The sequence below is a fragment of the Vombatus ursinus genome, unplaced genomic scaffold (assembly GCF_900497805.2).
Source record: "Vombatus ursinus unplaced genomic scaffold, bare-nosed wombat genome assembly UNPS02014779.1, whole genome shotgun sequence".
Classification (NCBI taxonomy): Eukaryota; Metazoa; Chordata; class Mammalia; order Diprotodontia; family Vombatidae; genus Vombatus; species Vombatus ursinus.
In genome coordinates, this window is record NW_020954557.1 from 50,959,415 (window position 1) to 50,973,477 (window position 14,063).

Consider the following 14,063-nt stretch of genomic DNA (forward strand, 5'->3'; position numbering starts at 1 on the left):
ATGAACAAAATATATCAAAATACACCTATAAATCAGATCCTAAACTCCCATGAATGCACTCAATATCTCTTGGTGAAGAATTGTCCCACTCAAGCAGAAATCTGACAGGAAGCACCTGAGGGTAAAAAATTCATCTGCTTAGGGTAACTTTCAAGTCCTGACTATAAGCTTCAATGTTATTAGTACAGGCAGGAAAATCTACATGACACATGACTGCGTCTCTGATCATTGCTTGGCTAACCAGTCTTCAGATGAGGAAATTAGCTTTTCTTCTTGACTTGCATATAACATTTAAGAAATCTTTCAATTAACCATTGCTAGTAAAGGTGAGTTTAGAAGATGTTAGCTCAATGTGACTTGAAGTTCTCTTTAAGCTAAAAAACTGAAAAGTTCATCAAACTGACTCTCTCTGAGACTTACAAACTAGGCTAGCCAGTTATTAACTCATCAGGATGTTGTGTTGTCCAATCAGATGGAGATTACAACTCCACAACTCTGATCATCACATTAATTGAGCTCACCAGGTTACCAAAGGGCTGCTAAACTTTACCTCCTTTCCCTTCACAAGCTAGAGGTAGCAGGATAAAGCAATAAGCTCTAATGGGAAACTTCACCATTGTTCATTTCTAAGGGGAGCTTAAGGATATCCTACAGAAATTATTTGTCCTTGTCTCTTTTTATAGATCATATGTGGGTTGTGTGGATGCTATTTAAGGCCTTAATACTGCTGTGGCCAGAGCTTAAGATAATCTTGTTGTGGAGGCCTTTTCCTCATGCTACTGTAGGACTCCAGACACTTCTACACTCTGCTTGGCTCAGGGCCTTTCTCCTCCTTTCCCGTGTTGCTGGAATGCTCTGAGACTACTCATTATTAAGCTTTGCCTAAGACTATTCCTAGCTAGGTGGCACAATGGATATATTGCCAGGTTTGGACTTAGGAAGACTCATCATCCTGAGTTCAAATCTGGCCTCAGACATTTAGTAGCTGTGTGACCCTGGACAAGTCACTTAACCCTGTTTGTCTCAGTTTTCTCATCTGTAAAATGAGCTGGAGGAGGAAATGGCAAACCACTCCAGTATCTTTGCCAAGAAAACCCCAAATGGGGTCACTAAGAGTCATACATTACTGAAACAAGTCAATGACAACAAAAACTGTTCCTTTACGGAGAGACTTTAAGCCTTCTCCCTTGCTGGGCTGGGCTTGAAGCTCCTCTCCTATTACTATAGTACTTTCACTTACACTTATGTGTCTACTTCAGGGTTTCTGCATGATTGTCACCGTCTTTCTATGGAGCCCTGGACTCAGTGAAGGGATTTACAAGTGTTCTCCTCATTCCTTTTTTAAAACTAGTATATTTTTAGATCTTCTCTGAACTGTTCGTGGGAGATCTGGGTATCTAACACTGCCATATTCCCACAATCCCTCATAGCTGAGGACCTTGCTTTATATTTCACTGAAAAAACTGAAACTATTCACAGAAAGCTCCCTTTTCTTCCCTGTTCCTCATCTTACATCATTCAAATGTCATCTGCCGTTATCACATCTTTCACCTCTGTCTAAAATAACGATGTGACTCTTCTCCTTGCTAAAATAAACTCTTCATCATGCACAAGTGATCCTATTCCATCCTTTTTGCCAACATATTACCCCTTCTATTATCCCCACTTTTTCACTGATCTTCATTCCATCACTGTCTGCTTCCTTTCTGAATATAATCATGCCCATATCTGCTCCTCCTCAAAAAAAAATTGGCTTTATCTGTCCGTCCCCACTAGCTAGCCCATCTTCCATTTTTTGGCTTAATTCCTTGAAGAATTCATCACCACTTTATTTTCTTTCACTTTCTTAATTCTTTACAATTTGACCTTAACCTTATCCTTCAACTGAAATTGCTCTCTCCAGAGTTACTAATGCTCTCTATCAGCCTTTTTTCAGTCTTCATCCTTCTTGATTTCTGAAGCCTTTGACACTACCAATAAGCATCATCTTCTTGATAATATCTTCACTTTAGGTTTTTGTGACATTATTCTCTCCTGCTTCTCCTAACCACTCCTCTATTTCCTTTGATATATCGTCATTCAAGCCAAGCCCACCAAACATGGTTGTCTGCCAAGGCTCTGTCTTAGGCCTTCTTCTCTTTTCTTTCTTATTCTTTTATTTCATCTGGTGATCTCATCAGCTCCAAGATTTTAATTAGTAATATATACATACACACACATATATATATGCATATACACATATGTATATTAGTATGTGTATGCATATACATATACATATATATGTATAAAACTCTCATATCTACTTGTCCAATCCTAACCTTTCTCCTCAGCTTCCAAACTTGTATCTCCAACTGCCTTTTAGACATCATATCTTATATTCAGTATATCCAAAACTGAGCTCATTATCTTTTCCCCAAAACCCTCATCTCTTTCTAACTTCCCTGTTATTGCCAAGGGCACCACCATTTTCCCAATCACCTCAACTGACAGTCTAAGTGTCATCCTTGGCTCCTTAATCTCTTACCCACCCCAGTAATGGTCATTTGCCATGTCCTATCTTCCTACTTATGTAAAGTCTCTCATATATGCCACCTTCTCTTCTCTGACACTTTCACCACCTTAGTTCAAACCCTCATCACTTCACACTTGGACTCCACTGCAGTGGTCTGTTCATTGATCTTCCTGCTCAAATCTCTTTCCCATTCTAATCCATCCTCCTCTTAGCTATCAAATCAGTTTTCATAAAGTGCAAGTCTGACCATGTCACCTTCCTATTAAATAAGCTCCAGTGGCTCCCTATTTCCTCCAGAACCAAATATAAAATCTGTTAGTTTTTAAAGCCCTTCATAATCTGACTCCTTCCTACCTTTCCATTCTTCTTATGACTTAACTCCCCTCCAAATATGTCATAATCCAGTGAACATTGCTGTTACTCGAACATAACATTCCATCTCTGATCTTTCAGTATTTTCACTGGCTATCTCCCATGGCTGACACTCCCTCCCTCCTTGTCTCTGCCTCCTGACTTTCCTGTCTTCCTTCAAATGTCAGCTAATATCCAAACTTCTGCAAAAAGCCTTTCCCAGTCCTTAATTTTAGTGCTTCCTCTCTGAGATTATCTCCAATTTATTATATATAGAAATTACTTGTACATAGTTGGTTGCATGTTTTCTTCTTCATTAGACTGTGAGCTCTTTGAGAATAGTGACAGATTTTGCCTTTCTTTGTATCACTATATATATATATATATATATATATATATTCATTAAGGTGTCTAGTAGTTAAAAAATTTCCAACTAATTCTCAAGTTTCTCTAAAAATTCATGAACAACTAAGTTTTTTGGGAAAACTTTGTCATCTTCTTTCACTTCTTGGAAACAAACTCTGATTTCATGTAGTCACTATAATTTTTTTACATTGGTTCTGTAGGTATCAGCCTCCTTTAAATAAAGTGATAGTTTTACTTACATCCTTATAGCAGTAGTGTGAAATGCTAACAAATGATAGTTCTCTTCTAATGATCTATTGATAGTATTCTTCCTGCGTCCTACTAGGTCTTCTCTTTTCTATGATAAATATTCAAGTTATTTCAATTGATTGTTTCATGTCATGACATACAGTCCTTTCAGAATCCTGGTAACTCCTAGTTTGGGAATGTTGAAACTTTTTAATTTTCTTTCCAAAAATATGCCCACCAGAACTGAGCTCCTTGCTTCCAGTGCAATCTAAGAGAAAGAGAGTGCAGAGGGGCTGCCTTACTTGTTTCAGGTGCCCTTTGGTGTCTTTCTCTCATGTGCCATACGTCTCACTACCACCACAATTACCACACATTTGTGGGGGGAGCCATTGCTCATGGAAAAAAATCATGTTCTGAACTCTCTCCTTTTTCTCTTCCAGGAGCTTCTTGTATCAGTAGAGATAGTAGATGAAAATTTGACAAACAGCTACTGAAATTAAATTTGGGGCCTGAAAAGAGTTATTTAATCCATCATCTGATGTTTTGGTTTTAATTACAATGTTACTCTTAATAGGTTGTATAAGAAGGTTCCCTTACTGTGAAGCCAATGTGAAATCTAGGAAAGGAAAGATTTGGTGGAACCTAAGGAAAACCTGCTATAGGACGGTAAAACACGCGTGCTTTGAGATTTCCATAGTTCTCATCATCTTTCTCAGCTGTGTTGCTTTGGTAAGTGAAATAGCAAGCAAGGATGAAATTGATGGGAACATTTATTCCTAAAATTATTTTCTCACTTTCTCATATCCCTCCTAACACCCTTGCTCCCCAGTAGAGGAAAGAAGGAAACAATAATTTATTCAGTGCCTATTATGTGCCAGTCATTATGCTAAGTGATATATATATATATATATATAATATATATACATACACACATATATATTATATATGTATATGTGTATATACATACACACACATATATATATATTGTGTGTGTGTGTGTATACATATCAAATCTCCTTTGATCTTTACATCAACCCTCAAAGGTAGGTGCTATTATTATTGCCATTTTACAGCTGAGGAAACTGAGGCAGATAGAAGTTAAATGACTTGCTTAGAGTCGCACAGGTAATAAGCATTTAAAGTCAGTTGTGAACTCAGGTCTTGCTGACTAGCTGACTTCAGGCCCAGTGCTCTGTCCACTGTTCTGTCTAACAGAGGACCTCACCTCCTACTTTATGAAAATAAGCAAAGCTATGCACTGTAAGTTTCCTCTTCTCTTAGCAACTCAATTTTTTATTGTACTTTATTTTCTCCTCCTTTTTGCCAATCTCTGAAAAAGAGAGGCATCTTTTCTCCTTGCCAAGGACAGCCTCTCCACTTATGCACTTGATTCCATCTCCTCTGGAAGCTCATTCATCTCTCTATCTCCCACATTTTTTAATCCCCTGTCCTTGCCTCATTGAGGCAGTTAGATGGCAAAATGGATAGAGCTATGAGCCTAGAATCGGGAATGCCTGAGTTCAAATCCAGCTTCAGTAACTTGCTAGCTGTTTGGCCCTGGACAATTCACTTAACTTCTGTCTACCTCCATTCCCTCATCTATAAAACAAGATAATTATAGCATCTATATCACAGAATTACCATAAGGATTAAATAAGTAAAATAAGTAAAGCATTTAGCCCAGTGAATGGCATGCAGTTAATGTTTAATGAATGCATGTTTCCCTTATTCTTTCCCCTCCCTCTTTCCTGTTACTGACAAACATAATTATTGTTTCTTGAGGTAAAATTAGTTGGACAGTATTTTGTGATCTCTGCACATTCTTTCTGAGTGGGAATATGGTGAACCAAGGTATAAAGTTGTAAGATGACTAGCTCAGGATCTTAGTTGTGTTCCTGAAAGCAACATTGAGCTAACAGACTTAAATGGTTGATTGAACCCATGACTTTAGCCTCATTTCCAATATGTCTTTAACAAGAAATCATTTCCTTTTCCCCTATCATTATAAATTACAAGTTGTACATGTATTAATAATTTGCCTTATTTGTACACAGATCTTTGAAGATATATACATTGAAAAGAGAAAGACTATCAAAATTATTCTAGAATATGGCGACATGATCTTCACTTATATCTTCATTTTAGAGATGCTTCTAAAATGGATGGCATATGGATATAAAACATATTTCAGTAATGTCTGGTGCTGGCTGGAATTCTTGGTTGTTAATGTACGTATGTTTAATCAGATTTTTAAAAGATTATTCATCTGCCTCAAATTGCATCAATCAGTAAACATTTTTTTGGGGAACTATGTGCCGAGTACCATGATGGTTACTTGGAATATGAAACAATGGAATGATCTCTGCCTTCAAGCAGCTTGCATTCTATTGGTGGTAGATAATATGAATATAAATAAAGATATCCAGAGTAAATAAATATAAAGTAAATTTGGAGGGATGAGGCACTGACTTCTGAGGCAATCAGGAAAGGCTTCATGTCCAAGGTGTTGCTTGATTGGACTTTTGAAAGGAATAAATGATTCAAAGAGCAGAAGTAAAGAAAGAATGTACTGTAGGCATGGGAGATGACCAGTGTAAAGACACAGAGGTACAGAATAGACTACCCTGTATGAAGAGCGAGAAAGCTGGCTTAATCTAGACCACAAAGTACAGAAGAGAGAATAATGAATATATAATAATGGTGGAAAATTAGTTTGGAGCCTTGTTTTGATGGCAGCAAAAGCTAAACAGTCAAGTTTGTATTTAATCCTAGAGGCAGTAGGGAACCATTCTAATTAATTGAATAGGGGAGTGATGTAGTCAAACCTGTACTTTAGGAAAAAATAACATTTTGACATCTATGTGGAGAATGCTATCCAATAGCAAAGAGGTTTGAGTCAAGAAGACTAATTAGAAGTTTCTTGCAATATTGCAAGTTTATTGCCTGGACAAATCCTCCTTCATTGGGCCTCAACTGGGGTTATGGCCATGTGAAGAGAAAGAAGGGATAGATACAAGACATGTTTTGGAGGTTAAAGAAAAAAAAAAGATTTGGAAACTAATTGGATATGTTGGATAAGTCTGTGGTTTCAAAATTAGATTACTAAAAGAATGGTGGTGACCTAAACAAAAAATAAAGAATTTGACTGTGAAAGGGAGGAGAGTTAGGATAATAGCTCAAGGGGATGGCAAATAGTGAGCTTATTTTATTTTGTTTTGTTTTGTTTTGTTTTAGAATGGAGGAGGGTTGGGCACATGGGAAAGAATCAGTGGAGGGGAAAAGATTGAAAATGAGGAGGGGAATACTGTGAGGATGGTACTCTGGAAAAGCAGAGAAGAGATGTGATCAAGGATACATAGAGAGAAGGATAGACTTTGGGGAGGAAAAGAGTCACTTCATGAGGGACCAAATGGAATGAAGTAAGAAAAACAGAAACAAAAACAAAACAAAAAAAAAAAAACAACAAACAAAAAAGTCCAGGGTGGTTCTAGGGGTGGGCTCCAATCTTCTGATGGGGAGGAAATTGTAATGATGACTCAAGTGGAGACTACATGGCTTGAGATTTCTGGGAAGTGCTATAAAGGACAAGAGTACAGGTGAGACATAGCTGGAGACTCTAGAATGTTAAGAACTTCACCTTTAACCATTTGTAGATAGCTGGAGACATGCCTTATTTATCAAATCCTGAGAAAATCCTAAATCATGAGGTTGGGATTTACTTTGGGAATTTACTCCATCCACTCATCCTATGCTAATCTAATGTGTGCTATCAGTCTCATGGCCTTCTGCATCCTTCAGATTTTGGCTCCATAAATCATCTGATTTCTGTCTCATGCCTGGAGTATGTCCTTGACTCCAAATACAAATTTTCTCAGGTCATAGTATTTATTGTATTATTCCTTTTCTTTCTATTCTCACTACTATTCCCTTAAGCTAGATTCTCTTCACCTAATGCCTGAATTATTGCATTACCTGTGTAACTTGTCTTCTTGCCTCTAGTCTCACCCTGCTCATTATCCTTGACAAAGCAGTCTTACCTAATATGTTGCTTTGCATATGTAATTCCCCTTCACAAAAATCTTCAGTGCTGCCATGCCTACAAGAAGTGTCCATGCTCTTTTTTTTTTTTTAGTTAGGCAATTGGGGTTAAGTGACTTGCCCAGAGTCAACACAGCTACTAAGTGTCAAGTGTTTGGTCTGAGGCCGCATTTGAACTCAGGTCCTCCTGACTTCAGAGCCGGTGCTCTATCCACTTTGCCACCTAGCTGCCCCTATACTCTTTTACCTTTCGTTCAGACCCCTCCCCAAGCTGCCTTATACTGACTTCTCCAGACTTAACTACTATTAATTCCATTCTCCCATCAAACTGGTCTATTCATTGTTGTCCCAACACCCCACACATTTCTGCCCCTTGCTTTTATTTACATAATTCCTCCTGCTAGAAATCACTTTCTTCACTAGTCTGTTTATCAAAGTCCTACTTGTCTTTTTAGACCCTGTTCAAGTCCCACTTCTTTCTAGAAGCCTTCCATTCTCTTCCCAGACTTCAGTGTTCTCTCTCTGCACTGAGCACTATGACGTTTATCTATACAATTCATTTGGTACATTCATGTGCTATTTGTCTTATCATTTAGGCTGTTATGTATGTTCTGTGCCTCTCTATTCAATTAGGTTTTGAGCTCATTAAAGACTAGAACCAGATCTTTGTGTTCTCAGAGCCTAGCAAAGTGACTGTCACATAGTTGGTACTCAGTAAATAGGTTTTCTTATTGTGGGTGATAAATATAGCTTGTTTAGAATTTCATTGTGTATATATTTTAGTACTATTTTAGCTTCGCTTCATGGTTATGTATCTAATAACAGCCTGTGATTCATTTTAAAGTGCTTGTTAAGAGGAATTACCTCTGTCTCTACCACTGCCACCACCCTCAATACCACCAGAATTTCCAGAGCCTAGAGGAGACTTGGGGGCCCCACTGCTTAGCCTCTCCTTCTAACCTCATCACTAGCTGCCAACACTACTTGGCACTGGACAGGCCAAAGTATTTGCTTGACTATCTGGTGCTTCCTGCAAAGGACTTGTTCCAACAAACTATTAAAACACAGTGGATTAAGGTGTGCAGAGACATGCCATACCTGAGGATATTAAAAAGGCATATATAAAAAGGCATAAAGATTGGCAATTAAGTGATACCCAAATAAAAATACTGAAAATAAAGAGGAAAGGAAATTCAAACAAGTACTTGGGGCATATAAGGAGTTATCAGATGCTTAAACAGCAACAACAACAACAAAGAAAGGAAGGATTCAATGGCAAAAGTGAAGGTGGAAGTCATTTTGCTAATCCATTTGAATATGGATTCACATTCCAGAACACAGATGATGTCTTCAGGATAGTTTTTGGTAGAAGGGACTCATTTTCGTTTGACTTCTTTGAAAATTCATTTGAGGCATTTTTTGAAGTCAAATAGGAATTGAGAGAAATGGAAGCAGAGGTGTAAGACCCTTTTTCTCTGTGAGTTGATTTCCAGGTTTTGGAAGTAGACTTTTTTTCATTTGATACAAGATTTACTTCATTTTGGTTCAGTGGGGCAACTTTCTTCTCTTCTACATTATTTGGTGATTGTGGGATAGATAAATCGAATTCACATCAACTGTGACTAAAATAGTTAATGGCAGAAACATCACTACAGAGAGTAGAAGAAAGAATCGAAGTTGAATAAGATGGCCTGTTAAAGTTCTTAACAATAAATTGTGTAGAAGATGAAGAAGCCTTAGCAGAGGAGTACAACTTCAGAGCACAGAATGTTCTGCCTTTCCAATCATTCAGTGCCCATTCTCAGAAAATGAATTAGCCTGTTAATGCTCTTACCATATGTGGATCTTGGAATATTTATAGGCAGGAGAAGGAGCAGGATGAATCTTGGGTCACCAGTGGCTAAGAGTCCCCAGTTTTCTAAGCAAGACACAAAGAAGATGGCAAGAGGAAGAAACAGAGACGAATGAAGAGCAGAAGAAGTTGACCAAAGGGAACCATTAAAACGGACTTGTCAGAAGCACTAGTTCTTTTTCACCATCTGATCATATAACACTTAAACATGTGTGTGTGTGCGTGTGTGTTTTGGTTGTTCACACTGTTAAACAAAAACAGTGTTTTAATATTATACTAAAACTGCACTATCACAATTTTTAGTGAGACTCTAGATTTGTTGTGCATTCATGTCTAACTCTTCATGACCCCATTTGGAGTTATCTTGGCAAAGATACTGCAGTGGTTTGCTATTTCCTTCTCCAGCTCATTTACGAATGAGGAAACTGAGGCAAACAGGGTTAAATGATTTGCCCACGATCACACAGCTACTAAGTGTCTGATACCAGATTTGAATTCAGGAAGATGAGTCTTCTGACTTCAGACTCAATAATCCATTCAATGTACCACCTAGCTGCCTAGTGTGACTAATAATGGGTTATTACGTTTACAGGGGAAAAGACTGCTAGTTTAGTGATTGATGACTAGGTGGTATGTGATGTATTGAACATTTGGAAAATCATAGATGTACTTTCTTTTAGTCCTTCCCCAAGGGGGTTAAAAGTTACCACAAAGATAGTTCCCTGAGCCTACTGTTAAACATCCATCTCATTCTTTTCATCGATGCAACTCTCATACAGACTGCTGCCATAGAACACTGGAAGCTCAAGCTGAGATAAACTTAACTGGTGGCAAGATAATTAAAGATCACAGAATTTAAGGGTGTTATTGTTCAGTCGTGTCCAACTCTTTGTGACCCCATTTGGGGTTTTCTTGGCAAAGATACTGGAGTGGTTTGCCATTTCCTTCAACAAATCATTTTACAGATGAGGAAACTGAGGCAAACAGGATTAAGTGACTTGGCCAGCATCTCACAGCTAGTAAGTGTCTGAGGATACATTTTACCTCAGGAAAGAGGAGTCTAGACCTGGCACTCTAACCACTGAATCACCTAGCTGCCTGATGTAAGGATACCATAATACTATTTGTTATACGTTGAATCATGAAGAAGGTACTTTCTCTTACGCTGAAGATAGCCAGGTCTAAACTGTGAGCTGTGCATCACCCCAGAGGTGAAATTATTCCTTACACCCATTATTTAATTCCAGAACTTTTCAATATGTCCAAATTCTACTTTAAAAATCTGTTCTTTTTTGGGAGGGGGAGGGGAGATGGTGAAGAATCTCTTCCTTATTTTATTATATTTGTGAGATTTCTTTTCAGTGAATGCACAGGAATCTGCCCAATAATCATTGTTACACAGTTATATTGTGGCTCTTCTCACATTGGGACAAGGTAAGGGAGAAAGAAAAGCTGGTTTAAGACAGCATCTGCTATCCTGAGTGAATGGGCTGATCTGACTTTCAGTTTGTAAGCATTCTTTTTATTTAAAAAAATCATTTAATTTGAATATGGCAGGATCCCATATCAACTTTCTTTAATAATTTCATTTACATGAACTTAATGCTCCTGAACCTTTTTTTTTCCCTGTGAGTTCTGACTAAAATCTTTGTATTGCCTTTACTTCCATGTTACTTGGCAGTGTGTTCCTCTTTCTCTCTTACCATTAGGGCCTCTGGGTCACACTGGTTTGTGCTTTTGTCTCTTAGAAATGTAGTCTTTGTGAAAGTTTTGATGTGACTGGAGGGAAAAAAGACAGCAACTTCCACCTAAGGAAGTCAAAGGCTGAACAATCTTTAGAAATACACAGCACACGAACATTCTGTAACCACACACCAAGTTTTGGAAACCAGAATACAAATATAACCTCTGCTTGAATGAAATGATTGTTAACACCATATTTAGGACCTTTTATTAAGGGGAGGAGGTATGCGATGGAAGAAGGGTAGGTCAATCTAGAACACTGGGGTAGCTTAGTGTTTCTGCCTATCATGAAAAATGTGACCTTAATAAACATTAAGTACTTCATGCTCAGGATCTTTAGGTACTATATTTGAGAAACATAAAGATTTACCAGAGCCCTTCTGCCAATAACCTGATAAGTATCACTAAGTTGTTTGTGCTGTTATCACTATTTAAAAATGAAAGTAATTCTCATTAAAAAAAATAACAAAGCACCCATTACAAGACTATAAACATCATTGTTACTGTCAATGTCAAGCCCATCATTGTTACTGTCAATGTTAAGCCCTTAAATTGTGTAACTGTAAATGTTAATCAAAATAAATGTAAAAGAGTACTTCTATTGGGTCTGCTTAGGCCAACAAACTTTATTTCTTGGTATTGTTCTTTCCACTCATTGTTATCAATGTATCTTCTCTCAGATATGTTAGAAAAAGACTTTCTTATAAGCTGTTATTCTCTTGCATTATTTCTTGATATAATCTAATTATTTTAACATCCTTTAATACTTGTATTTTTATTTTATGGAGGAGTTTGATATGACAATTGTGAAATATTTATCTTTGTTCCCACTCAGGTCTCTTTGGTTAGTTTGGTAGCCAGTTATCTAGGATACTCAGAACTTGCTGCTCTGAAATCTTTTCGGATGCTAAGAATTTTATCTGTATATGAAGAAGTAAGGGTAAGAAAAATAAAATTGTCTACAATAATCTATCCATTAAAACAAGGTAATATAAACTGTGTAGAAGGAAAGACTTCTAGAAATGGTGAATTATATCCTTTTGTAGTCTCAAAACAAATAGATTCCTATTCTATTGCATAAACTCATGCAGATTCTTAAAATCAGTTTTTGTCACCTCGATTTCCTATCTTTATATCTCATAACATACAAATATTTGGTATAGAAAAGACAGATATCTGAAAGTTTCAGAAGAAATTCTACTTTTTATGTTCACTTTTTCTTTTTTTCTATTGAGACTGATTTTATTGGTATAGAAAGACTCCCTGGTGAGGAAATTTACTCTACTAGAGCTGCTTGGTACCTCCTCTGTAATTCTGTCTTAGAGATTTGCTTAGAACACTGAGAGATTCAGTGACTTACTCAGGGTCACATAGTCAACATACATCAGAGATAGGAAATGAAACTTCCTGCCTTCCAGTCTAGTTTTTTATACACGAAGTCATGCTGTTTTAATAGCGATATCAATTATTAAAAGGCATATGTATACATATGTATATGAATATGAATTTGGCTTTCCTGATTTTTATATAATATGATTCTTGAGATAGTAATAGTTTTGTTAATTAAATGGCAAAATTGTTTAATTTTTTTATTACATGTATATCTGGTATATTGTATATATATATTATATTTCTTTTTTTTCTAGGTGGTTTTGTATATTTTTTTAAAAGCATTTCCATCCATCTTAAAAGCATTTGTGGTCTGCCTTATGTGTTGGCTATTTTTTAGCCTAATGGGAATTAACTTGTTTGCTGGCAAGTTCTTCGAATGTGTTAATACCACAACTGGTGAAAGACTTTCTAGGACTATTGTTGCCAATTTTTCTCAATGTAACATGCTTATCCAAAGTGGTGGAAATGTGCAGTGGAAGAATGGAAAAGCAAATTTTGACAATGTTGGAAAAGGTTACCTTTCTCTCTTTCAATTAGTAAGTGGCCCTTATTTCTACAGTGCCCATGCTTGCACACACACACACACACACACACACACACTTTTTTCCAAAAATGTATGGAGGAATAAAAATCAAGATTTTATTTATTTAATGCTTAGTTATAAATTTACAAAAATATAAAAACGTAAGTATATTTAACAAAACATTTCACGAGGTCTTGAGAATACTGTGGGAAAAAAGTAGGTTAGATGATGATGTAGTTTGGTGAAGTCACACCTAATTAAATGGACATACCTAAGGTTAATTTTTTTTAATGGAACCATTCTAGAAGTATTTGAGTGGGTAGAGTGGGGGTGGGGGAAGGAGAGTTCCACCTGTTTTTGATTTGTTTTGTTTTGTTTTGTTTTTGTCCAAACCTCTTTCATCAATCTTTATGTGGAAATGTCTTCCATCAGTGCAAATGAGCAACTCCTCTATTATTTAAAGCCTTAGAGAGTTATCTGGGGCACTGAAAGGCTGATTGACTTACACAAGCCAATATGTATCAGATGTAAGATGAACCCGTCTTCTTGGGTTCAGGCTTCTATACACTACTCCAAACTGCTCTGTTATACAGCTTTTTTTGATTGATTACTTGAGTGAACATGTAGAAGGTATATTTATAAAGGCAACATTCAAAAATTTATTTTTTTTTTAATTTTAAAAACTCAAAAAAATTTCAAAAATTCAACATTCAAAAATACCATCAGGTTGGAATCTTATGAAATAAAACCACATGGATGAAATTTTAAAATAACAAATGTGAAGTCCTTTTAGATGTAGATTAGAACAATAAATTACCCAACTACATGGAGAAGTTCTAGAATAACAACAGCCCATATATAAAAGACCTAGGAGTTGATTTACTACAACCTGAAAATTAACCAATAGTGTGACATAAATGTTAAGACAAAAGTTCATACAGTCTTAGGCTGTGTCAAGAGTTATGGCTGGCCCTGACTGGCCCTTCAGGACACATTTGGAGTATTGTGTTGAGCTATGAATGTCACATTATCAGAAGGATATTGACAAATAAGAATTC

The 14,063-nt window shown here is 36.7% G+C and overlaps 1 protein-coding gene across 1 annotated transcript in view; it reads left to right on the forward strand.

Annotated features, from left to right (window-relative positions):
- The window catches only part of LOC114045693 (sodium channel protein type 2 subunit alpha-like), a 158,082-nt gene that overhangs the window by 121,310 nt on the left and 22,709 nt on the right, over window positions 1-14,063 (forward strand). The window contains exons 18-21 of the mRNA XM_027865797.1: window positions 4,032-4,186; window positions 5,512-5,685; window positions 11,926-12,030; window positions 12,737-13,018. Of these exons, the coding sequence (XP_027721598.1) occupies window positions 4,032-4,186; window positions 5,512-5,685; window positions 11,926-12,030; window positions 12,737-13,018 (716 nt within the window). The remainder of the gene's footprint in view (window positions 1-4,031; window positions 4,187-5,511; window positions 5,686-11,925; window positions 12,031-12,736; window positions 13,019-14,063) is intronic.